The sequence below is a fragment of the Amblyomma americanum genome, chromosome 5, assembly GCF_052857255.1.
Source record: "Amblyomma americanum isolate KBUSLIRL-KWMA chromosome 5, ASM5285725v1, whole genome shotgun sequence".
Classification (NCBI taxonomy): Eukaryota; Metazoa; Arthropoda; class Arachnida; order Ixodida; family Ixodidae; genus Amblyomma; species Amblyomma americanum.
The window spans coordinates 158,978,015-159,003,081 of record NC_135501.1 but is presented as its reverse complement, the minus strand read 5'-3'; the positions used below and the strand labels follow the sequence as shown (position 1 = coordinate 159,003,081).

General features: G+C 47.7%; 1 protein-coding gene across 3 annotated transcripts; it reads left to right on the top strand.

The window, feature by feature from the left end:
* The first annotated feature begins 2,645 nt into the window (after positions 1 to 2,645).
* On the top strand, positions 2,646 to 22,821 carry LOC144135195 (tetraspanin-33-like). 3 transcript variants are annotated; one of them, XR_013315406.1, is made up of 7 exons: positions 2,646 to 2,718; positions 2,800 to 2,994; positions 6,011 to 6,256; positions 8,556 to 8,935; positions 11,824 to 12,099; positions 20,944 to 21,094; positions 22,604 to 22,736. XR_013315406.1 is itself a non-coding variant. In XM_077667935.1 (7 exons), the coding sequence occupies exons 1-7, from the start codon at positions 2,688 to 2,690 to the stop codon at positions 22,782 to 22,784; spliced, it is 1,485 nt and encodes a 494-aa protein (XP_077524061.1). In that variant the 5' UTR covers positions 2,646 to 2,687; the 3' UTR covers positions 22,785 to 22,821. The 3 variants fall into 3 exon arrangements, 2 of the variants coding, with proteins under 2 accessions (XP_077524061.1, XP_077524062.1); XM_077667935.1 differs by having other exon boundaries at positions 20,919 to 21,094; positions 22,604 to 22,821; XM_077667936.1 differs by having other exon boundaries at positions 2,659 to 2,994; positions 20,919 to 21,094; positions 22,604 to 22,821.
* The last annotated feature ends 2,246 nt before the right edge of the window (positions 22,822 to 25,067 follow it).

The window sequence follows — 25,067 nt, the reverse complement described above, 5'->3', positions numbered from 1 at the left end:
GCGGGGCTGGATTGCATTGAAGACGTAATATTTTCTAGTAATAAAGAATAACATATTTTCCAAACCCTTCTGCTTTCCCCGTAATAAAGCACTAGAATTCCCAGAAAGAAGTCGTGAGTGTGAAAATCTGTTTTATAGTCGTTGGCTACCCAACACTCACATCCTCGTAAATTTCTCCATCGCCATTATGTTGCAGTATTTTTTTTTATTTCTGGGCGTCAGCAGCAAGTTTGCTGTATGAAGAGACATAAAACCATCTCGTCAAAAGCCGGGGCAAATCATGACAAGGTCACCCACGACCCCAGATTTCAAGCTACAAAACAAAGGGTCTGTATATAGAAGGAAAGACTCTCCTCTGAGCTACCATCTGTGCCTCTCACTTCCCTGTGTCCGCGTACTGAGCACGATTGCAGAAGCATCTGAAGATGACATACACTGCCAGTGTCGCGAAGATCTAACTCATCGAAAAGGCTGCTGTTAACGACCAGGGTCACAGAAAACTTCTTTATGCATCTCCATTCAAAGCATAGGTATTTACGCTCCCCCAATTTACCCTGCGATCTGATGAAGAGATGGCATCCGAGACTGAGTTCGCTTGTCAGCATCTGATACACGCTTGAGGGAGGGGTCTGATGACCCCAGATATGCTCCTCAATACTGAAACTCAAATGTTCAGTTTACGATGATGTTCGGTCCACAAAAAAAACATTTGGAGGCTGCTGCAATGCACCACAGTTGAGGTTATATTATTTAGAAGCGCTTACGCCTTCTTAGGCGTCAACAAACACCACCAGTGTTTATATACCACATACTCGCCAAGGAGTAGAAGCAAGTGCCCACATATCAAGACAACCAGGCAAGGACCAACGGCATATACAGGATTTTCCAGTGTACGCAGGAAACCTTGACTATCAAACAGGACGCATATCGCATTTACTAAATTTAACTACGCATAAACAGACTTCGACGATGGGAGAGATAGAAGAACAAAAATATACTTCACTAAGCTCCCATAGGACGTTTAGTGGGAAGCCTAACTTTGTCTCTTTTATGCTTTCATCTCCTGAACCTTTTCCCCCTTTCATCTTATTTAAAATTTAGTTCATTCATCTTTTTGATATTATGCCGCATTCTCTATTGTTTAATTAGGGTTTTTTATTACATGCGATACATTAGTGGGGCGTTCAGGTCTTCTTCTATCGCTTTTATCCTGCAGTATGAAAACGTGGTGGTAAAAACAGTTATAAAAGCATCCCTCTATGATGGGCGGAGTCGTCAGTTCAAGACCTCGATGGCTGAGGCGATCCGCCGCTTCCGCTTGATCAGCGACTGAGATTGCTCGGGTCCGAGCCAAACAGGACAACTTCCAAGGAGTAAAATGGAGGATGGCAGTTGAGTGTTTGGTTTCCTTGTGGATACAGGCACCCACAGGCAGAGTGATAGAGTGTCGATTTTCGGTTGTTGCTCTGCGGACCGCATTCGGGGTATTGCGAGGGAAAGAAAAGGTGCTTATGAAAAATTTTAGGGTACGTGACAGTCTGGAGCCTAAGCCAGGCGATGATGTCGCTTCTATTGAAGGCTTTGGGGGGGATGGAAGTGTTCATCTTTGTAAATTGTTGTACTGGGTTATGTTCGTGTGAGTAGCTTTCAGCTTGGATGCCCCGCGGGTTGGTCTTGAGCCTCCTCATTGCCTTTTTGGTCTGCAGTCCGGGCTATGCCGGATGTTCAGCTGGCAACAGCAGGTCAGATCTCGGGCGAAAGCGTGTGGGCGCTCATTTACACGGAGATATGCATGGTCCGGGGCCCAAACTATGCGAATAAGCGTAAGGTTGCTGGCGTCGCTATGCTGTTGCATATGTCTTGCCTGTGGGGATAGGAAGCCGAATGCGAATGCTCGTCATGCTGCCTGCCAGTCATTGATGATAGTGTCTATGACGTCGTCTTCACGGCGCATTTGTTTTTCCGCTGTATTAGCGTACCTGTGGTCCAGTTGTCGCATACCAAGTGTAATTGCGGCCTCTTCCCTGGTCTTGCTCGAGTTCACACCCCTGATGGAGCCGGTGATTTGAATTCCGCCTGTTTGATGCGTACCCACGATGCTCACGGTGTCTGTGTCGCGTGCCGCGTCCGTACACATGACGTGAGGGCCCGGGAATAATTCCGGAGTGAGGGCTTTTAATCGCGCGCGCTTTTTGGACATGCTGTGTCCTAGGTGCTTTTTTTGTGATTGGAGCTATCTGTATTTTGGCCGAGGTTGTAAGTGCCAGTGGTACGGTTTCTCGGGATAAGGGGGCCTCTGGCACGGGGTAGCATAGTCTACTGCACAGGGCTCGTCCAGCCCCCGTCTTTCGGAGGCGAATCAAATGTCCGACTTTCTGTGATTACCTGTTGGAGAAGGCTTCGAGTGGATGTATGAGTATGAGTATGTCGAAGCCAACCAGCTGAACACGTTATTCTGGGCATTTCTACTGGATATTACTCTGCTCTCAAGTTTTTACGCGCATTCAATCACTTGTTCGTTTCTCGAATTTAACAATATTCGCTTTTACTTTGCGAAGAAAAAAGATTATTTATTGTAATTCTTCCAAAGTGCCGAACGTCAGTGCATTCACCTATTCATGCAGTGATCATCATTCTCATCCCATGTCATTCCAGCAGGAACAGAAGAAGAAGAAGGCTGGTTAAAGATGCGACCGTCGCTTCAAGTCGCTGTCCCTTGTATGTAATCGGTCGTCCTCGCATGCAGCTCCCCTTCCCAGCGGCCGTATCCTTGACCTCTTTAGGACAATTCGCACCCAGTGCTGCGGAGCCTGCTCTTGCTCATTCATTGCGGGGCGTCCTCGATGTCGGCCGGTGACTGCAGCGAGGTCCAGCTCATGAGAGCATCGCAGGGAGAACTGCAACCACTCGTGACGTCAGGCCACCTGTACCGGGGTCGCAAACTCACTTGGCTGGTGCACTTCCCGCCCTTGCACCATTTCTCGCCCAGAGAAGGTGAGCTAGAAAGAATGGCACTACTCGACGCGCTGCCACCGTGCTAGCGAACGCCCGACTATGTACCTGTGGACTTCACCTCATATCTAGAGAACTCACCGCAACTATGCTCTCATCATCATCAGCCTGACTACGCCCACTGCAGGGCAAAGGCATAACTCTTTGCCGCCCCCTGTTACACTTGCCTTCTCTTGGAATCCACACCGTTATCCTTAAGGACCAGAGCGTGGTTATCTTGCCTTCGCATTGCATGCCCTGCCCAAGCCCATATCTTCCTCTTGATTTCGACTAGAATGCCATTAACCCGCGTTTGTTCCCTCGCCCACTCTGCCCGCTTCCGGTCTCTTAACGTTACACCTAGCATTTTTCTTTCCATAGCTCGCTGAGTTGTCCTTACCTATGCTCTCATTAAAACAAAAACTTGAGCAACTTGAGTATACTTGATTATACAAGCAACTTGAGTATACTTCCACCTCTAAAGGAGGCCTAGAAGCGACTGCGGGTGCTTCGCCACTCGTCATCCCGCCCGCATGAAGGCACGCACTTTGGGGCCAAGCATGGCCATAACAGAGAAGATAACACACTCTACAAGCCGCTCGATATGTCCAGCACCAAGAGGAATAAAAAGTCAAGAGGAAGAATTGGGCTTGGGGAGGACATGTGATGCGAAGGCAAGATAACCGCTGGCCCTTAAAGGTTACTGAGCGGATTTCAAGACAAGGTAAGCGTAGCAGCGGGCGACAGAAGGTTAGGTGGGCGGATGAGATTAGGAAGTTTGCAGACATATAGGATGGGCGCAGCTGGCAAAGGACTGGGTTAATTGGAGAGACATGGGAGAGGCCTTTGTCCTGCAGTGAGTGCAGTCAGGCTGATGATGATGATGATGATGATGATGATGATGATGATGATGATGATGATGATGATGATGATGATGATGATGATGATGATTACTTCCCGGACCCACATTTTCCTAATTTCTCGTACCCGCCCAAGGAACATCATCTTTGTACAAGTGGTAACTAGAGGAATTTAAGGTTCCGACATAACGCGGAGCTTATAAACATGTCTGGTGCTGTTTATTCTCTATGTAATACGACGCGAGGGTCTACTCAGTCAACGTTTAAGAGATACTGTCCGCCCCAATTATATATCTCTGAAAAATGACGGAGGATACAGCGTGCTTAGGCGAAATGTCATTTATGGGTTCTAGTACTTTAGTGTTCATTTCCGTTTCGGTTTCGATTGTAGGCTCGCTTTAAAAGGTCGGGCATGCTTCAGACAAATAATGCCCAAATCGGTGCGTGGGGGTCTTAGTGTTTGCGCACTGAAACAGCACGGCGCACTTAACCTCCAGCTCAAGGTTGTGACGCGATAGCGTTATGGGTTAATTTCCATACGTACCCAAAAATTCTGTACAAACGCATTATTAAACGGGGAACAATCTCTGAACGCAAACTTTTCCAATATCGTAAGATTTCACTGTTCACTGTAAGGATCAATATATCTGCAGATCTCCCCTATGCAGGGTGTAAATTTTTTGCTGTTAATGTTTTTTCTTTCTTCTAAAACCTTACACATTGCTTTTCTATGGCAGTCATATTAATAACTCGGTGCTAACGGAAAAAAATTATGGGCCATTAACTTCACAATTTTCATAACAGGGCCTTAATTCAACGTTCCAATATTCAAACTTTTTGTTCAAGAATGCTTGACGTCTTACATTCATAGATCGCAGGTAATTCTTATACCACTTCAGGTGCCTTGATGTAGCGGTTAAGCGACGTGGCAATGCGATGCTATATTAGGTGCTGCCACCGGTGGGTGAGACCCAGATTGCTCTTCCTGAGCAAGCTTTTGCGACCAATCATTAAGCGAACAGCCACCTGCCACTGTGGGCAGTTTGATTACAATCTGGTGGGTACGTTGTGATGACGTCAGAAGGTCACGTGCCTTATGTGGCCCACCTGTGACCTAGACGGGCTGCTAGCCAGACACGCAGACAGATAGGCAGACAGTGGCGAAATTACCAAACCGCGATGCCAGACAGACGCTGGCGAAATCGGCGAGTTGGGATCTCATTGCTGGAGCACTATGAAACTCTCAGAGATTTCGCACTTCCCTGGCTAAGTGTTATTAATAGGGGAAACACTGGCCACCCGACGAGCACACAAGCTACTGCGCACATGGACCAATTGGATAACGATCACGAGATCACTCAGGGAAAACAATCTACAGAATGCAGAAAGCCGAGTTATTAGCCTCGCAACACGCCATACTTCAAGCCAAATATGACTCTGCGAGTCATCTGATGTGTCCCACACTACAAAGCAATATTCTGCCCCATGTGAAATTTCATTCTCTCCTTATCTGGCGCTCACAGAATGCGGTTATACAGAACAAATTATTCTCGTTTGACACCCCAAGCTGAGCAAAACACTGGCGAAGTCTTCCGCCGCAAGTCTTCTAGCATATAATAATAATAATAATAATAATAATTGGTTTTCGGGGAAAGGAAATGGCGCAGTATCTGTCTCATATATCGTTGTACACCTGAACTGCGCCGTAAAGGAAGGTATAAAAGAGGGAGTGAAAGAAGAAAGGAAGAAAGGGGTGCCGTAGTGGAGGGCTCCGGAATAATTTCGACCACCTGGGGATCTTTAACGTGCACTGACATCGCACAGCACACGGGCGCCTTAGCGTTTTTCCTCCATAAAGGCGCAGCCGCCGCGGTCGGGTTCGAACACACACAGAAAAGGTTTTCATGAAATTCACTGATGCAACGTGCGCCGGGCCATCGAAACGCAAAAACAATGTCTTGTAGTACGTGACATAGGCCTAGGTTGCCAGCATTTTCTGGGAATAAAGCTGCAGTTTTTTCCCCTAAAATAATTCGTCCAGCTCTAAACGTTAGTTGGTATTCCCAACGCTTATTATTTTTCATCAGAACATGTGATGTCATTTCGCTCTTGGTCATAGGCAATACAACGTCATTCCTAATGAACGTGACCGTTCGCAGCTGCTCAATATCCTGAGTGGGCAACGTTCAGGTCGTACCCGCACCCTCCTCGCTATGCTAAGGCTGCAGATTACGCGCTTTCATCACCGGCACAGACGGCTAGAAAGCGGCAGCAGGCGTCCACGCGCTCGCCCAAGAGCTCGCCCATGAGCGGACAACTGAAGGAGATCTCGACCACCACCGTCTACGATGTGAGCGCCATCTATCTCCTGCCTCTCTGCGTCTGCAACTTCCTCCTCATTGTCGGTACGTTTGCTCTGACTCGCACGATACTGCCAATTTCAAATCTCTGACGCATGCTTCTTTACAATAGTGGGGAAAAGTTGCAGAAAACAGGCTCGAAAATGTCGTTGACGGTGACGTTTCAGGATTTCACTTTATAATGCGAATTACGCCGCGAAGTGTATATTAATTCATTAAAAAAATATGCGGGCACTTCAGCGCAGCGAACGGTCAAGGGTCTTGACGCACGCCCGTGAAACATCGTCCGCCAGCAGATTATCATGCCCAATTCTGTTTTCTTTTATGAGAATTCAACCTATCGCTGTAATATCAGGAGACCGCAAAATCTCAAGTGTACTTAGTGAGTGCGCCTCGCTTTTGACCGCAGTATATGGATTACTTGAAACCTCCCGGATGATGCGCCTTCAATGCCGCCAGTAGACCGGACCATCGGAAGCGCTGTCGCGCATGGTCCCGATTCTCCCACCGCAATCTCGACACATCTCGCCAGCATGGAAATGACAATTCTTCTCACACGAGCCTAAAAGGAAGAAGACTTTTATCTGTCTGTAAAATCTAAAGAAAGCATTGAAAAAACAACGCTTATTGGCAAGTGCTGCTTTTAAACAGCGCCAAGAGAAAAAGTTTCCTAATCAGGCAGCCGGGACTAGTATGCGGTACTCATTCATGTCGTCAATAACTGACGCCCTGTTCGCTATTTTATACCGCATGTGGCGCCAAGTTTGATAGCTAAATAAGGAATATAGTTTGTCACCTCAGGTAACCGAGAAGGCGCTGACTAATGATAAGGCACGGTAAAAGGATGGCTTCGAAGTTTAGTTTCAGGGTGCGCATTTTGCAACTTTCGTTGTGTTTTCCTTACTGCTTATTGCGACGTCCCTCATAGACGAAAGGAAAAAGATGGGGAGAAGTAAACGACATATCACAGGCGCGAGCGGCCAAGATGCCGCGCCACCGACACCCACTTCACGGCCACTGCAACCAGTCCGGCCGCGCCACCGGTGCCATGTTCCACCAATTCGTCCCAGACTCACCGCGCAGTTTCTATCAAGGAACGGAAGTAATCTCCGCAAAAATACGATAGCACTATCAAGTATTCGTCACGTTCCTTCAGTCATCGTCGTCGGCGCAGATCTGCCAGGGCGAGATGAGCGTCGGGCTCGTTTACGCAAGAAGTGAAATCGTGGACACGTCTTCGCCGCTACCCACGCGACGTTCTTCCCCACGGCGTGACAAGCGACCTGTGAAAGAGAACCGAAGGGAAACGTAGCGACACGTTACAAACTGTGGCCCCAGATGTGTTCTTCACCTGTCTCCTGAGAGTGAAATTATAAAGAGGTACGTATACACTGTCACGTAGTGGTAACGGCAGTCCGGCTAGCAGGAATACGGCGAAAAGCCTTCCAAATGAAACTCTAATACGCTTACTTGCGCCCACAAAGAAATGAGTGACTCGACGGTAGCCTTGCAACAAGCGTGCTCGGCGGTCATCGAACAGAATGCCAGCCGCTCTCAGGTTCACTAAATTTAAAGCTAATAGCGAACTTTCGAGATACGCGCGCATGGTTACCACACCATTCTGGAATAATGTAGAATCGGCTCCGCCTGGATGGGATGAATCGAGATAAATCTGGTCGTGTCTTCCATCCCAAACAGAGCGATAAAGCGGCGTGCCGGCAGCTTTAAAGAATGAACAAACACTACAAAGATTCGCCGCAATATATGTAGCAGTAAGTGTTTATTAAAATAAGAATAAAATGGAAGTTAAAAGATTTTTGCTAACCGCGGCATCTGCTATCACTGTGGCGGCGGCACCTGAGCTGTGGCAGCGGAAATAAAGGATAGCAGGCAGTATGAAGAAGTGAAATGAAAGAGGTGAAGGGACAGCAAGAAAGGACATAGGGAGTGGTCATATATACACTATTTACAAAGGGTAACAATAAAGTTATCCGGGTTGTGCGCATGTACAGTCAAGAAAGAAAAAATAAAACACACGCGCACAACACTTTGCGCACTACAGCTGGGGTGGGGCGCCCAGCTGTTAATCGTCCTAGGTAGTGCACGCGGAACGTTCGGTCACGGCGCGTCACTACCTGGCGCAAAACAGACGGGACGTCAAGCCCGTCTGTTTGAAAAATGCACAGAGGCTCACCATGGTTCGCTTGCGCGCACTGCCCTGCGGCCACAATAGCGTCTTGAGCGAGTATGGGAGTATGCCCAGCGCCCTGTAGGCCACCGCAATATATTCAGTGGGAAGCAATAAACGGTGATGTTGATCGACAACACTGCCCTATTGGTACAGGTTCCGCCGTGGCATTCTTGGCCAGCCTGTACGCCACGTTCGGAAAGGACGAGACCGAGGTGCCCTCGTCGGCGCGCAGCTCGCTGCTAGCCACACTGCTGCTGCATTTGGAAACCGTGCTCATGGTTGTCTCGGGCTCGCTCTTCATCACGGGTACGGTCGGACTCCTGGGCGCACTCCGGCAGAACATCTGCCTGCTCAAAGCCTACACCATCGTGATGACCGGCATTGCGGCCCTGGCCCTCTTTGCTGCTCTGCTGGTCGCCGCGATTCCCTTCATGGCTCGAAGCATCCTCACAACGCACGTCACCGAGGACTTCGTCGTTCACTACAGAGACAAGGCAGACTACCATCAGGCAAGCGTGCGTTACCCGCTGCGGGTGAGACATGCGCCATAATTGGGTAAATTGTTCGATGAAATCACTGAGTGCAGAACCATTCAATGTGCACGAAGCGATTTCATATGAATTGTGTCTTCTTGCTGTAGGATGTTCGTTTCCCACTGTACGCACTTGAGTCTTGAGAAAAAAAGGCGAGCAGCTTAACATTGCCTGTTAAGACAGCGCAGCAGTCGCCTGGTGATTTCAGTCTCTTGGAAATAAATGGCATATGGTATATGGGGGGTTTAACGTCCCAAAGCGACTCAGGCTATGAGAGACGCCGTAGTGAAGGGCTCCGGAAATTTCGACCACCTGGGGTTCTTTAACGTGCACTGACATCGCACAGTACACGGGCCTCTAGAATTTCGCCTCCATCGAAATTCGACGCCACGGCCGGGATCGAACCCGCGTCTTTCGGGCCAGCAGCCGAGCGCCATAACCACTCAGCCACAGCGGCGGCTCTTGGGAATAAATCACCAGTGCCGCCGGGTACCCGCCGGCTTTCGATGGGCGCCAGCTTTCCCCTTGCCTGGTACCCCACATCTCTGGGATTTAATGCACGTGGCCAATTGCGGCTGCAATCCATCCGTGCTGGCAACAAAGCCACAACACTCCTTGGTGAAACTGGCTTTGGTTCCCAAAAATTCAATCATAATCCTACAGAGACGCTCGATGAGACAGGAAATGACATGTTTTCATTCAGTACCCAGTGTGAAGATTCGAGCAGCTGACGGTTATATTCACCCATAATTTCCGCAAAAAAATATAAGCAGCATCAGCCTGACTACGCCCACTACAGGGCAAAGCCCTCCCCCATGTCTCTCCAGTTAGCCCTCCATACTTTGCCAGCTGACGCCGCCGTATCCCATCTAAATTAATTTTATCCGCCCACCTCATGTTCAGCCGCCCCCTGCTACGCCTGCCTTCTTTTGGAACCCACTACGTTACCTTCTAGGACCAGCGGGTTTCTTGCCTTCGCATTAAATGCCCTGAGCAGATTAAAGAACCCCAGGTGGTCGAAATTTCCGGAGCCCTTCACTTCGGCGTCTCTCATAGCTTGAGTCGCTTTAGGACTTTAAACCTCCATAAACCATAAACCAAGCCCATTTCTTCCTCTTGATTTCGACTCGGATGTCATTAATCCGTGTCTGTTTACTCACCCACTTTGCCTGCTTCCGATCTCTAAACGCTACGTCTATCATTTTTATTTCCATAGCTCGCTGCGTTGTCCTTAACATGAGTTGAATCCTTTTTGTTAGCCTCCACGTTTCAGCCCCTAGGTCAGTACAAGTAAGATACAGCTGCTGTATACTTTTCTCTCGAGCGATATTGGTAAACTTACATTCCAGATCTGAGAGAACCTGCCATATGCGCTCCACCTCATTCTTATTCTAGTTACTTCCCACTCATGATCCGGATCAGCTCTCACTACCTGGGCGTATTCCTTTACCACTTACAGCACCTCGCTACCAATTGTAAACTGCCGTTCCCTTGCTAGACTGTTGAACATTACTTTCGTTTTCTACGTGTTAATTTTAAGATCTACCGTTCTACTCTGCCTGTCTAACTCATTAATCATGCTTTGCAGCTTATCTCCAGAGTGATTTAGCAAGGCAATGTCATTAGCGAATTGCAAGTTACTTAGTTATCCTTCATTAATTAGCTATTATTCGCAATTGTTCCCAATCCAGGTCTCGGAATACCTCCTGTGAAAAGGTGGTCAATAGCATTGGCGAGATCGTGTCTCCCTGCCTGACGCCCTTTCTTATAGGAATTTTATTGCTGACTCTATGGAGGACTATGGTAGCTGTGCAGCTGCTGCAGACCTCTTCCAGTATTTTCACGCATGGCACTTCTACACCCTGCTTACGCAACGTCTGCATGACTGCTGAATTTTCCACTGAGTCAAATGCTTCCTCGTAATCCCTAATTTTTTCTCTTAATTATATTGTGCCGCTATATTTTTAATTTAAACAAAAAAGCAGATCCAGCAATTGTTTGCTAACATTGTCTAAGGACAGAGGCGCCGCCTGCCAATGACAAAGCGCTGAAATCATCGACTATGGCATACATAAAGAGATGTTGCGAAAAAGAGATGTTGGAGGCTGTCTCCACACGTTTTGTCTTTGTCATGTAGAACGAAAAGTGACAAGAATTCGACTTTACGCCTTTCTGTGGGTATTTCCAGACGTCAAACAGCTGTCCGCCAGTAAAGTCAGTTTCCTTCTCTTCAACCTCGCTTCTTTGAAGCACATGTTTATTTGGGTGAGGACGTGTAGCATGCAACCAGACGGTGGAAGGACGGAAGACACGGGGAACAGAGGGGCTGTACTTTATAATACACTTTGAAAATAGCACATGCACAAATAGACAGGCGGCTGCTAATTATTAATGCGAAAGCATAAGATGGTTATATCCCGTGATTCGTGCCAGCAAAACTTTCTCCGCACGATTACGTCGTTCGGTTAAGATAAATGTGCAAAAGCTTCTGGTATTAGGTATTGAGTGATGAGATCTTGCTGTTGGAAAGCGCGAACATTACACTTTGACGTCACAATAGCCATGGACATCGACATAGCACCTGGATGTAAAACAGCCATGGGCGTCGACATAGCTAGCACCTGGACGTGAAAGCTAAAATAAATAAAATTCAAAACTATGAAACAGAATAAAAAATACATATATAGATAGATAAATACATAGAGCACGTACGGGCGGCGTGGAAAACAACCCGCGTTCTAGAAAGTTTCATGCTTTCGCATTCCTACACGTAAGCAGACGTAAGTGCCGTCAGAATTTTTTAAATACAAAGGAGTAGTTCAGAAACTCACATTAAACTTACACGCGTACAGTACTTCACGCACCAATGGACGCCACTTGGTATGTAGGTCATCGACTACCTGCAGAAGACCTTGCAATGCTGCGGCATGTCCACAGACGGCTACCGAGACTGGGACGCCAACCCATATTTCGCCTGCAACAAGAGCAACCCCAGCGCGGAAAGGTGCAGCGTACCGTACTCGTGCTGCAGGGCATACACCTCAAACCAGGCCCAGGAAAGTGTAAGCAAGTACGGCACCAAGGAGCCTTCCGGACCTCTTCTGGCACACAGCAGACTCTGCGGACGAGGAGTGCTGCAAATGGCGGAGAGAGACGCTTGGCAGGTGCGAGGGTTTTGGCTAGCAGTTACAAAAAAAAAAATGAGCCTACACCGAGGCAGCGAGCGTTAACACACCGAACAGTGGTCGCCGGTTCGAATCCCTGCCGCGAGATAGATTTCAACCGAACTAGGACGTTTACGCTGCACAAAACATGAAATCGTTGCCACCACCCCGAACTGTCTCAGACCAACGGCTGAGCCGCAATGTTCACATTAAGATTCGTAAAAACGTGAATTGTGGTACGTAGGTCGCCGGTTCGAATCCCTGCCGCAAGCTAGGCTCTTACTTAGCTAGTAAGTCTATCTGCACGAACCGCTGAATTCTATGACATCATCTGGAACCACCTCGGTTACCATGGCAATAACTGGGTTACGATTTGCGTTGTAACGCATGACGCTGAAACCCGAAACGCGAGTAGAGCTAACGCTCTCAAATGAGCTGCCTTTTAAGTCACCTTAACAGAACAATGCGATAGCGGTTCTTGTTCCTTTGCGCACGGATGAAATTTGATGAAACAAAATCCAGAGCAGAGCTAGAGAGATCGGCAGTTAAAGACACAAGATTTTTGGCTGCTGCGATGGCTAGTGGCCCGATGCAGTTGACAGAGCAGCTGTTCTGTTCCTGCCGCCATGGGCACGAATGCCGCTGGCGACTCAAGATTTTGTAGCATCTATCTATCTATCTATCTATCTATCTATCTATCTATCTATCTATCTATCTATCTATCTATCTATCTATCTATCTATCTATCTATCTATCTATCTATCTATCTATCTATCTATCTATCTATCTATCTATCTATCTATCTGTGGTATTGTATTCTGTAGTTATGTTTGTATAAACTAGGTGGCGCTAGGCATGCGCCCTATCTGGTCAGCTGACTCGCACATCTGTATATATATTCATCATTGAACTGGAATAAAAGGGGGAGTTGGTCGAAGTATGTACGTGGCGGGTGCTTGACGTGGTGGTGCTCCGGCTGCTCCGGGAGTCGGACCGGCAGTTCCCCAACGGTACGGGATACAACAGTTGGCGACGAGTGGTGAAGTAACCGAACGCGGAAGCAATGAGCCTGCATCAACCGCCCGAGTTCCTGCCGACGCCCGGGAAGCCCGCCATTCCTTGGACGCAGTGGCACCGCCTTTTCAAGAACTATCTCCTGGCGTCCGGGAGCGACGCTCACCCACCTGCGCGCCGTAAAGCTTTGCTGCTACACTGTTTGGGTGTGGAAGGCCAACGCTTGTACTACGCGTTGCCGGAGGAGAAATCGTCGACGCCGCCTACAGAAGGAAAGGAAGGAAGCGGTACGAGCGACGAGTACGATGCAGCGGTGGCTACGTTGGACGCTTACTTCACTTCTAAAACGAACGTCGTCGTGGAGCGGCATCGGTTCGGACAACGCACCCAACTGCCCGGGGAGACTGCAACAGCGTTCGTCACGGCGTTGCGTGAGCTGGCATTAAGTTGCGACTTCGGTAAGCAGGCTGACGATTTTATTCGTGACCAACTTGTAGCGAAAACGTGCAACCCTGTTCTTCGGGAACGCTTACTGCTTGAAGGCACTTCGCTCACTCTTGAACGCGCACTGGCTATTGCAAACAGTATCGAAGAAGCCACGAAATACTCACTTGAGCTGCAGTCATCGGCTGCGAGCGTTCAAAAGGTCGAAAAACATCGGATGCCATGCCGCTCAGAAACGCAGTTACCGCGTTCGCAGCAGCCGAAGTCCTGTTTCCGTTGCGGGTCTTCAGGGCATCTTGCAGATTCCAAGACATGCAAGGCGCGGGGTAAAACTTGCAGCAAATGTGGCAAACGAGGACATTTTCAGCGTTTCTGTAGAAGCGGCATGCCTGACGAAAGGGCCCTTGCTGTCCGAGAAGTCGACACCTGCAGTGCATCCGGCGATCTCAACGTGTTGCTTCTCGACCGGCAGTGCAAAGGAGGGATACACACAGAAGTCTTCGTACAAGATGTTCCTATACGTTTCCTCGTAGACACGGGTTCTGCTGTCTCCATTCTGTCGAACGCCACGTATTCAAGGTTGAAACGCTTCCCTTTGCAGCCAACATCAGCGTCACTCTACGATTTCTCTCGCCGCAGAATAACCATCGAGGGGTGTTTCACGGCGCCAGTCATCTTCCAGGATCGGCAGGCCGACATTCTCTTCTACGTCGTCAAGGACGGTACTGACATTCTCGGCATCGACGCTGTCGAAACGCTGCGTCTGCGAATCAACGGTACGTCATTGCAATGCACCCATATTACGCAAGCGCCAGAAGGCCTTGACCGTGAACTGTTTTGCCAGTTTCCGCACTTGTTTGATGGCAAGTTAGGGCTTGCAACAAATTTTGTCCATAAGGTCAAGATAAGAGAAGGAATCACGCCTGTTGTTGCTAAGTTGCGGCGTTTGCCATTTTCAATGCGAGACCGAGTACGCGAAGAGCTGCAGCGCCTTGAGCAAGAAGATGTCATAGAAAAGATTGACACGTCTGAATGGGTGTCTCCAATCGTAGTAGTAGCAAAGAAAAACGGCAAGATAAGAATTTGTGTCGATCTGCGCGAACCAAACAAAGCGATTGTCGTTGACAAATTTCCACTGCCGCACACGGAAGAAATATTGCACAAACTTCATGGCGCAAATTACTTTTCAAAGATTGATTTAGCAGCTGCATATCACCAAGTTCTGCTAAGCCCTGAAAGCAGGGAACTGACTACCTTCATAACCGATAGTGGACTGTACAGATTCAAGCGCGTCTGTTTCGGTCTTGCATCAGCACCGTCTGCGTTTCAGAAAATGATGGCCACTATTTTGCAGAACTGCAAAAACACTTTGTGCTACATAGATGATGTCATTGTGTACGGAAGCACACGTGAAGAGCACTTCAAGAATTTGAAACAAGTTTTGCACTTGATTGCAAAGGCTGGATTGAAGTTGAATGACAAATGCATTTTTAATGTGCAAGAAGTCGACTTCCTTGGTCACAGGATCAGTCACAAGGGAATACGCCCTTTACAAAGTAACATTGACGCCATCAAGGCTGTGCCAGCCCCAACAAATGTCGGTACTCTGCGCTCATTCTTGGGCATGGTAGGCTACTACGCCAAATTTATACCTGACTATGCGGTGGTTGTCGAGCCTCTTCGAGAGTTGCTACGTAAGAATGCCACATTCACATGGAACCCTGCAAGACAAGCTTGTTTCGAGCAACTGAAATGTTCCCTGGCCACAAGATGTTTACAGCTATTTGATCCTGCGGGTGACATTATTGTCACTACGGATGCCTCATCCATTGGCTTGGGAGCAGTGTTGCAACAGACAAGGAATGATGAACTGGTGACGATTGCTTTTGCTTCTCGCAGGCTTACTTCACAGGAACAGAAGTATTCTGTAGGGGAATTGGAAGCCCTTGCTTGCTTGTGGGCATGCGAATATTGGAGAGTGTACCTTTGGGGTCGTTCATTCATATTACGCACCGATCACCAGGCTCTGGTCACACTCCTTAGTACAAAGGGAGTAGGTCGCCGGCCGTTCCGGATTGCGAGGTGGCACGCCAGGCTGTTGGCATACAACTTCACGATTGAATTTCACAAGGGTGACAAGAATACTGTTGCTGATGCTCTTTCAAGGATGCCCCTTCCAGGTCGTGTGGAGGAAGAGGAAGAAGAGACTGTTTGTGTTGTCTCAACATGCATTACTCATGAAGAGTTTGTCATTGAAACGATGCAGGACCCGTTGCTGCAGCAGGTTATACAGTGGGTGACATCGGCATGGCCCGCAGTGAAGATGTTGCCTGCCGAAGCAGTTCCGTTCTACCGGGTGCAAACTGAGCTCTCAGTCGTTGGAGACCTCCTGCTTCGTGGTGACAAATTTGTAGTACCTTCGTCCCTCGTAGCACGGCTTCTTGACGCAGCCCACGAGTCTCATCCGGGAATAACGAGGACAAAGCAGCGACTGCGTGAGCAATACTGGTGGCCTGCTATGTGCAAGCAAGTAGAACAATTCATTGCATCCTGCGCGGTATGCCAATCTGTTGACAAGTCTGCAAAACCCGTGACACCACCTCTGCAGCCAGTTGCATTCCCATCTGCACCATGGCAGAAGCTAGGCATCGATATTGTGGGCCCTTTTTCCGAAGTGCCGGCAGATTGCCGTTTTGCCATTACAGCCATCGATTACTACAGCAAGTGGCCTGAGGTTTGTTTCTCAGCAAGGGTGACAACTGCAACAGTCATCTCCTTTCTGCGAAGCATCTTCAGCAGGGAAGGATATCCAGACGAGATTGTGAGTGATCATGGTGCTCAGTTTACAGCCTTGGAGTTTGACAGTTTCCTCAAAGAACGTGGCATCGCTCATACGTATTCGGCAGTCTATCATCCGCAAGCTAACGGGCAGGTAGAGAGGTTTAATCGAGTACTCAAAGAGTACGTTCAAGTCTGCGCACAAGAACATCGGCCTTTGAAGGAAGCTATCACCGAATACCTGGGAGTCTACCGTTTCACACCGCATGCGACCACAGGAGTGAAGCCTTCCGTCCTTCTTCACGGCCGTCATCCCAGAACAAAACTTGATCTTGTAGGAGCGCCAGGTAAAGAGTTTTTTTCAAGATCCGCAGGCAGCGATGAAGTCCATCCACAGCAGAGTAGCACAAAGGCAACAAGCAAGTAAGACTTACACTGACCGTCGACGAGCTGCAAAGTACTCTCCATTAACAACAGGTCAACCGGTGAGAGTCAAGTTGCCTGGTCACGTGCCTAAGGGCGCTCTGAGCTACTCGAGTCCATTCACCATTGTGGACCAATGTGGTCAAGATACCTACAAGCTCAATGATGGCCGCACATGGAATCGGAGTCGGCTGGTACCTTGCCCCCAACCAGTTCCACCACCTACAGTTCCGAAAAGTTGTTCGCCTGAATCAGCAAAACCACTTGGCGAACCACAGCAGGAGAACCACGACCCACCCCAGCAGCCATCTGTTCAGACGCCAGTTGAAAGGGACGTTCCAGGACTGAGGCATTCGACGAGACAAAGAAGACCACCAGTGTGGTTTAAAGACTATGAAAGACATTGAGTGTTTATTGTGTTTTTCCAGTGTTAGTTGCTAACTCTTTTGAGGGGGAATAATGTGGTATTGTATTCTGTAGTTATGTTTGTATAAACTAGGTGGCGCTAGGCATGCGCCCTATCTGGTCAGCTGACTCGCACATCTGTATATATATTCATCATTGAAATGGAATAAAAGGGGGAGTTGGTCGAAGTATGTACGTGGCGGGTGCTTGACGTGGTGGTGCTCCGGCTGCTCCGGGAGTCGGACCGGCAGTTCCCCAACGGTACGGGATACAACACTATCTATCTATCTATCTATCTATCTATCTATCTATCTATCTATCTATCTATCTATCTATCTATCTATTTGTCTATTTATCTATTTATCTATCTATTTATCTATCGATCTATTTATCTATCTATCTATCTATCTATCTGTCTGTCTGTCTAATCTATCACATCATCCTACCACCTGGCAGTATGCTTATCCTCTCCGCTAGCAATGACGATACTGTCGCCGCCTCGCAGCTCCTCCTGTGGGGATGGATTTTTCATTAGCGTTGTTCTGCATTTTTTTACGTTGAACCGCGTCACTGGCTTTTGACGCTTCTCCATGGTGACAAGTCTAGAGGAAAGTTATATGAGAAATAACAACAATCTCAACGCGAATTTAAAAGCTAATTTCACTTAAGGAGCTCGAAAACGTTGTGCTAGTGCAGGCGATATAGCTGGTATTAAGAATTTTGCTACCGAAGTTAGCCTGAAGCTGCTATACATATCCCGAACAGTCTTTTCCTGTGCCTTTTCAAGTTCTTTTATCTTAGTTTTTATGAAAGGGCCGCGGATAACTGCTGCATATCCAGGACTCTGCCTACGATAGCGTTATCATCTACAAAGCTAAAGGAACCTGTCGGCAGTTTTAATGTAAAAACAATTTCGCCGGTAATTATTGCTAACTTTACGAATTTGACAATACTTGATGTTGTGAGTTATAAGTCCAAGGCTTAGCATTAACTTTTTTCAGACATACAATATCTTTGAGCGCAGTAATTAAACCACCTAATTTTTCAGGTGAGTAAGGTACATAATTTTTTTTTAAATTTAACCGAAATATGCGAATCCTCGCGCAAGCCAGCAGCGTTCTGAATTTATTATTTGACAATACTTCGTCCACCCCACTTTGTACTCAAGAGCACAGTAGATGGCCGTCTGCAGACATGATTTTTACGTGAAAAGCTTTCTCAATATCAAGTACTTGAAATAGAAAACCAAACGTACCAACCAAGCCCTGGGGAATGCTAGTGAGCACAAAAGTTCTCCGTCTCGTAATTATTGCAAGAAAGAAATCGTTTTTGTGAAATAATGCAGTCCTAAATGGAGTTTACTCATGCGAAAGCATTACAGTAAACCTCATCAGCGACGAAACCGCAGGCGTTGACCAAGAAAAACGATACCGAAACATCATGATTTTATTATTGCCACGCATGCCATCAGCAGTAGACCATAAAGTAGTAATGAATGATCATAGTCACTGTAGCAAAGACATTAGCCCAGACAGTAACTGTGATAGGAATAGGTAGTGACAGCGATAGTTATAGTCGTAATGGTAGTTAGGAATGATAAGGGATGTTATGGATAATGATGAGGGTTATTAATGACAATGGGGGTAAAGACCTTTTGATCAAAGGCCTTCCGGGTGAAGGCCTTTATGTCAAAGGCATGCAGGCTAAAGGCCTGTAAGCTAAAGGCCTTTAGGCTGAAGGCTTTCAGGGTAACCGCCTTCCGGGTAAAATAATTTAGGTTGAAGGCCTTCAGGTGAAAGGCCTTCATGGTAAAGGCCTTTAGTTAAAAGAATATGTATTCAGCATGTGCTTCCGCATTCACATATCATCATGACCTTTAGTCCCCACCATAACTTACGAACGCATAGTCGTTCTAAAACAAATTGGCAGTGGCTTAGCTCGGCTATGCAAGAATTACGTAGCGAAAGCTAAAGCATAGCATGGCTAGCCTTGGTTAATCTTGATTGCAAGTCCAGGTTAGACTGGTTGTCTAGGCATGTTGTCGCATTACAGACTACACAACTGTGGTTGCGGCGCACGCGAGCTCTCCTTTTCAATTTTCCGACTTAACAGGCATGCGACGCAGCTGGTGAAGCGAGCGGAGGCGAGCGCAACGACCAGGAACGTGGCCTGACGTCATACCAAATGGCGGCGGTGGCGAGCCGTGCCATGTGACGTGATGCCAGATGGCGCGGCGAGCGCGCAAAGCACAGTAACCGTCTCACATATCTCGGTGGACACCCGAACAGCGCCGTAAAGGAAGGGATAAAGGAGTCAAGGAAAGAAAGAAAAAAACTGAAAATTGGTAATAATAATAATTGGTTTTGGGGGAAAGGAAATGGCGCAGTATCTGTCTCATATATCGTTAGACACCTGAACCGCGCCGTAAGGGAACGGATAAAGGAGGGAGTGACAGAAGAAAGGATGAGGTGCCGTAGTGGAGGGCTCCGGAATAATTTCGACCGCCTGGGGATCTTTAACGTGCACTGAGACCCGCCGCGGTGGCTCAGTAGTTAGGGCGCTCGGCTACTGATCTGGAGTTCCCGGGTTCGAACCCGACCGCGGCGGCTACGTTTCGATGGAGGCGAAGTGCAAAAGGCGCCCGTGTGCTCTGCGATGTCAGTGCTCGTTAAAGACCCCCAGGTGGTCGAAATTATTCCGGAGCCCTCTACTGCGGCATTTCTTTCTCCCTTTCTTCCTTCACTCCCTCCTTTATCTCTCCACCCATACGGTGCGGTTCGGGTGTCCACAGATATGTGAGACAGATACTGAGCCATTTCTTTTCCTCAAAAACCAAATTTCATCCATATAGACTTCCATATCTTTTTGAGATTTGAGGCACATACATAAAAGCTGCACTTCATGATGGTGGTCACTTTCAAAGATGAGTCACCGAATACCCAAGTTTCTGAAAATAATAATAATAATTGGTTTTGGGGGAAAGGAAATGGCGCAGTATCTGTCTCATATATCGTTGGACACCTGAACCGCGCCGCAAGAGAAGGGATAAAGGAGGGAGTGAAAGAAGAAAGGAAGAAAGAGGTGCCGTAGTGGAGGACTCCAGAGGAAAAACGCTAAGGCGCCCGTGTGCTGTGCGATGTCAGTGCACGTTAAAGATCCCCAGGTGGTCGAAATTATTCCGGAGCCCTCCACTACGGCACCTCTTCCTTTCTTCTGTCACTCCCTCCTTTATCCGTTCCTTACGGCGCGGTTCAGGTGTCGAACGATATATGAGACAGATACTGCGCCATTTCCGTTCCCCCAAAACCAATTATTTTTGTTATTTTCAGAAACTTGGGTAGTCGGTGACTCATTTTTGAAAGTGACCACCATTATGTAGTGCAGCTTTTATTTATGTGCCTCAAGTTTCAAAAAGATACGGAAGTCCATATGGATGGGGTGGGTCGGGGTAAGCGCTGCAAGGGTTTATAGGAGGTAGATGTGGGACGCTTTTGTCCTCCAGTAGACTTGAGCCAGCTTTTGGAGGAGAGGCTGATGATGACTAAGAAGCTTTTGAGTTTAAATGCCTTGTAGAGGCGCTCTAGAAAGCTACAAAAAGTTGGCCCGTCTGAGGTGTCTCAGCTAATCGCGGGCCGCCGGGTCTTCTACCTACTCAGCGAGCTCCGTTAAGCGACATCTTTAACCTAGTACCTTTGCAGAGCGTACGTCATGCTGCCCGTAAATTAAGTCGCTTCAACCTGACCGCAAGCGAGCAGGTCATATACCTGCGGGGGTGCGCAGACGCCATGTTCCAGACCTTGCGAGCCCACAACTTCGAGATACTGGCGGCCCTCATCCTCCTGACCCTGTTCATCCTGCTCCTGTCCTCGCTCGCCGGCTCCGTGCGGTCGCAGATCAAGGCGCTCACCAAGATATACGACAAGTACTACAAGTGCGTGCGATTTACCAGCGGCGTGTATTGTACGCGTTCGTAGTTATCGCAAAGCTGGGCGTTCGAGATTCTGACGCTCACGATTCTCCGTTATATTTCCTATTTTTTGCACCTTCATTGCATTTTTAGCTGACTTTAAAGTGATATTCAATCACAGCAAGCGCGTCCCTTAGTACTGATAAACAGTTCATTAATGCGAGAAGTCCAATAGGGCAGAAATGCCCTGGCACCTGTAAAATTCCTTCACTGGATGGAGGGAGGCGACTTCGCAACACCGGAAAATTCCTATTGGCTGGAGGTAAGTGACGTCACGAAATGGAAAGTGACGTCCGATTTGGTAAGGTATTCACCAGCTTCTAATGCTGCCACATTGCCAAAAAATAATTCAATTAGGTGTCCATTTGAATTTTTTTCTAAAACATACCTCTTTCGTTGTGTTCACCCATACGTTGTTTCTGTCGGCCGCGTAGTTTGTTCGAACTAGACACTGAAAAAAATTGGATTGCTATTATGCAGCCATTCGTTGGCCTTAGGCCGAAGTGGAATCAGTAATATATCTGGAGAAATGATCCCGTGAGTCACATGCGAAAATGTTTTAGTAAAAAACCTAATATTACACATTTTACCATTCGTTGGCGTTTTTTTCTGGAAACACTTCAGTGAAATGTAAATAAATTACATTTAAGCTCGTTGTGTGAATCGCTAAATTTAGCTGCAGCTACCATAACATTTCTGAATTGTTTGAAATATCTGTTCCTTCCATCTTTTCCGTAGTCCCTACTATCACAGCACTGTCCACCCACAGCAGGACTGTTACCACTAGGCATTAGACCAGACATTAGACCAGACATTAGACGAAACAGTAGCAGTTAGTGATAGTGAATGATTGTTATATTCAGTGGCAGTGATAGTGGCAGTTTCGTAATGATAAATGATATTACTAAATAATGATGACGGTCATTAATGACACTAGCAATAGCTAATACCTTGAAGGGTTAAAGCCTTCAAGGTAAATACCTTCCGAATGAAGGCCTCTGGTCAAAGGCTTTCGTAGTAAGGGCTCTTGTAGTAAACACCTTTAGGTTAAATCCCTTTAAGGTTAAAGTCTTAAGGTCAAAAGATGCTTTCGCATTGACTGCAAGTAAGGACCTTAAAGGCCCACTGTAACTTTTTTTGCGCGAGGCGTAGGTCTTCTTGGCCTCAGTCAAGCTGCAGGAGCAGCTTTTAGCCAAGGAGACCCTCCAAGCACTTTCTGGAAAAAATAAACATTGAATTGAATCGAATTGGATACGTGTACGTCTGATCATGGTTTTCACCCTCCTCCCCATAACATCCGTGGTGGTTCGTTGTGCAGAGTCAATTTTTTTCAGTGATTCTAGTGCAAGGTTGCGCGCCTCTAAGCTTAGGCAATGCGGGAATCCAAATGGTGAGTTTTGGCGGATGTCTTCGATAAGAAGCCACCGCTGCAAAAATGGCGCATCTTCCTAAAGAGCATACGTTTCCGTGCAGAACAGTCTACCGCGGCCAACAATCCATGCGCCGGGCCCACGAGCGCGTCCAGAGGCGCGCGACTGCTAAACGCGCTGGTGTTGTGCCGCTTCCGCGCTCTGCCACCCCAGCCAGCGCCGGTGATATCGGCTCGACTACAAGTTACCCTGCCTCCTTGAGTGCCACAGCCTCGCCACGTTAAGCAAGGACCCTAGCGTGGCTTAAATGGCTGCACTCACAAAGGTTTGGCCTTTGGTGCTCTTGTAGATTGTCCGCAGGCATAAAAATTGCGACAAGTCTAATAATGCATTTTCCAAAATTTCTTTAGAAATGACTGGCTACGTGATGCATGTGATTAGTCCCACGCCTCTTGTCAGTTGTTCAAGCAAAACTGGAAAGCCTCTGCACCCTCCCTAGGGCACAACTTAGCTGCGGCTACACTTATGCAAAGACATTGTATCGGGCAAGCCCCCACTTCAGGTTCTGCTCCATCACATATCCATGCTAAACCCCATAAACCATGTCAAACTCATAAACGTTGAACCCAATACACCAAACCAAAGCATGTTGTAAATACAATCCAAAACCCCGAATCCCAGCCAGCACAGCTTATATGGGATGTGTTCTCCCCTAAACCTAAAAAGGCGAAAATGCAGGAACTTTTTCTATAGTAAATGTTTCGCGGAAAAAGGTTCTACAGGAGGTATGAACCGGGAGCTTAATTGAGCAAGAATAAGACTGATAATTTCAGAATTTCAATTTGGCATGTAGCTCTTTCCTCGCAATTTGCTCAGAATTAAGTGCAGCGCCGTTTAGTCCGGTGGTGTGCAAACACAAGTCGGAGTTAGGCGAGCGGTCAGCTCACCTCGAGAACCGCGTGAAGCCTCCGTATCTGCACCTAAGGGCATTTTTTATTAAAATGATGGAAAGGAAGCAAGCTCGAAGAAGGCTTTTTTGTTTTCCCTGATAACATTATATAGTCCGAAAGTGAGCGACTGAAATATCACCGACAGGCGAATTCTAGAGGTCCGCGTACTGTGCGATGTCACTGCACGTTAAAGAACCATAGGTGGTCGAAATTTCCGGACCCTTCACTACGTCTTCCCTCATGGCATGAGTCGCTTTGGGAAGTTAAACCCACATAAACCATAAACCGATCCTCTTCTTTTGTTTTTTTTCTTTCCGCAGCGTTTACAGTTGACCGCCAAGGGATGGCTCAAGCGGACATTCCATACCACGTCAAGGTTTCGACGCAATGGACTTCCCTTTGAACCTACTGCTAAGATTTTGTTTTGATCCACCAGTTTCCATTGCTGTCTGAACTCTACTAGTACAAATATTCTTCGAACGCATTTAGGTATTGCCAAGTTTTATGCGTACCTACAATACAAAATGATACTGACGCGTCGAGTGCCGCTGACGGGCTTTTCTATATGTAGCGCATACAATTCCGTTGCATAAAGTGCTTCAAGCGCATGGAGCTACGCCATACATATAGACAACAGCGCATACACACCACCGTCAAACCACCGCGGTTGATAGTGATTTGAGCGTCTGCTTAACATGAGGTAGGCGCGCGGCTCGATCCCCTGTGCTGCCTGGTTCCCACCGGGTACTCACAAGCCAGGCAGACCTGGTGCCCGGCCTATCTGGGGTAAAAAGCTTGGGAACAGGGTCTCTGACCGCACTTTGAGTGGACAAAAATACGTTCTGCCACTGCGCTCTTCGGTCAATGCTGCCCTTGTGTCATTGAAATCCATCATCATCATGATTATCGTAACCGTTTCTGTCATCAATTTGCTGGCAGTTTATTCAAACTTTTGTTAAAAATTAAAACACTGTTTTCGTATAACGCAAAAAAAACTCATTGAACGGCCACTAAACCTGGATACACATATTTTCTTTAATGTCACGAAAACTCATAAAAGCGGTAGCTCTACAAAGCTTTTCGAGATGACCTTGTTCCTTTGGTCGAGGCGACGTCCTAATAAAAAGGCCGAACCACAAAGCAGGGTTTCTTGAACGTCACGGTGATGGTGGTGAAAGACTTTAACTGCCTTGAAAAGAGTATGTGCAGGGAGGTATGATTAGATCGCCCCTTAAGGGGCCAGCCCTCACAAGCACTAGGTGGGGTCCCTACAGTACGGGACCCCGGTGGCGTCGGCCGCTGCCCGGGAGTGCTCAACCAGAGTCTTTTTGGCCCTTAGGTCAGAGCAGCGGAGCAGGGTCACCTCCCAGTCCTTCTGGGTGGGGTTGGGGTGAGAGGGGATAGCAGGGTTGGAGGGGCAGGCCCGCACCATGTGGTAGATGTCCGAAGGCTTCTCCGCAAGTGCGGACAGCTGCCTGTGAAAGAAGGGTCGAAGTGTGAGAGCTGCTGGACACAGCAAAGTATTAGCATACAGGCGGAGCAGAAGCCGCTCATCCGCCTTTGAGAGACCTTTACACGGGCGGGTATAAAGGCCGTGGCCAGATTGATTAGAGTAAA

Excerpts from the sequence above, each read along its gene's own strand:
- LOC144135195 (XM_077667935.1), top strand. The coding sequence starts at position 2,688 with ATGCGACCGTCGCTTCAAGTCGCTGTCCCTT. Across the intron at positions 12,100-20,918 it reads CGGAGAGAGACGCTTGGCAG|GTCATATACCTGCGGGGGTG; the intron begins GTGCGAGGGTTT and ends GCAAGCGAGCAG. Across the intron at positions 21,095-22,603 it reads ATATACGACAAGTACTACAA|AACAGTCTACCGCGGCCAAC; the intron begins GTGCGTGCGATT and ends GTTTCCGTGCAG.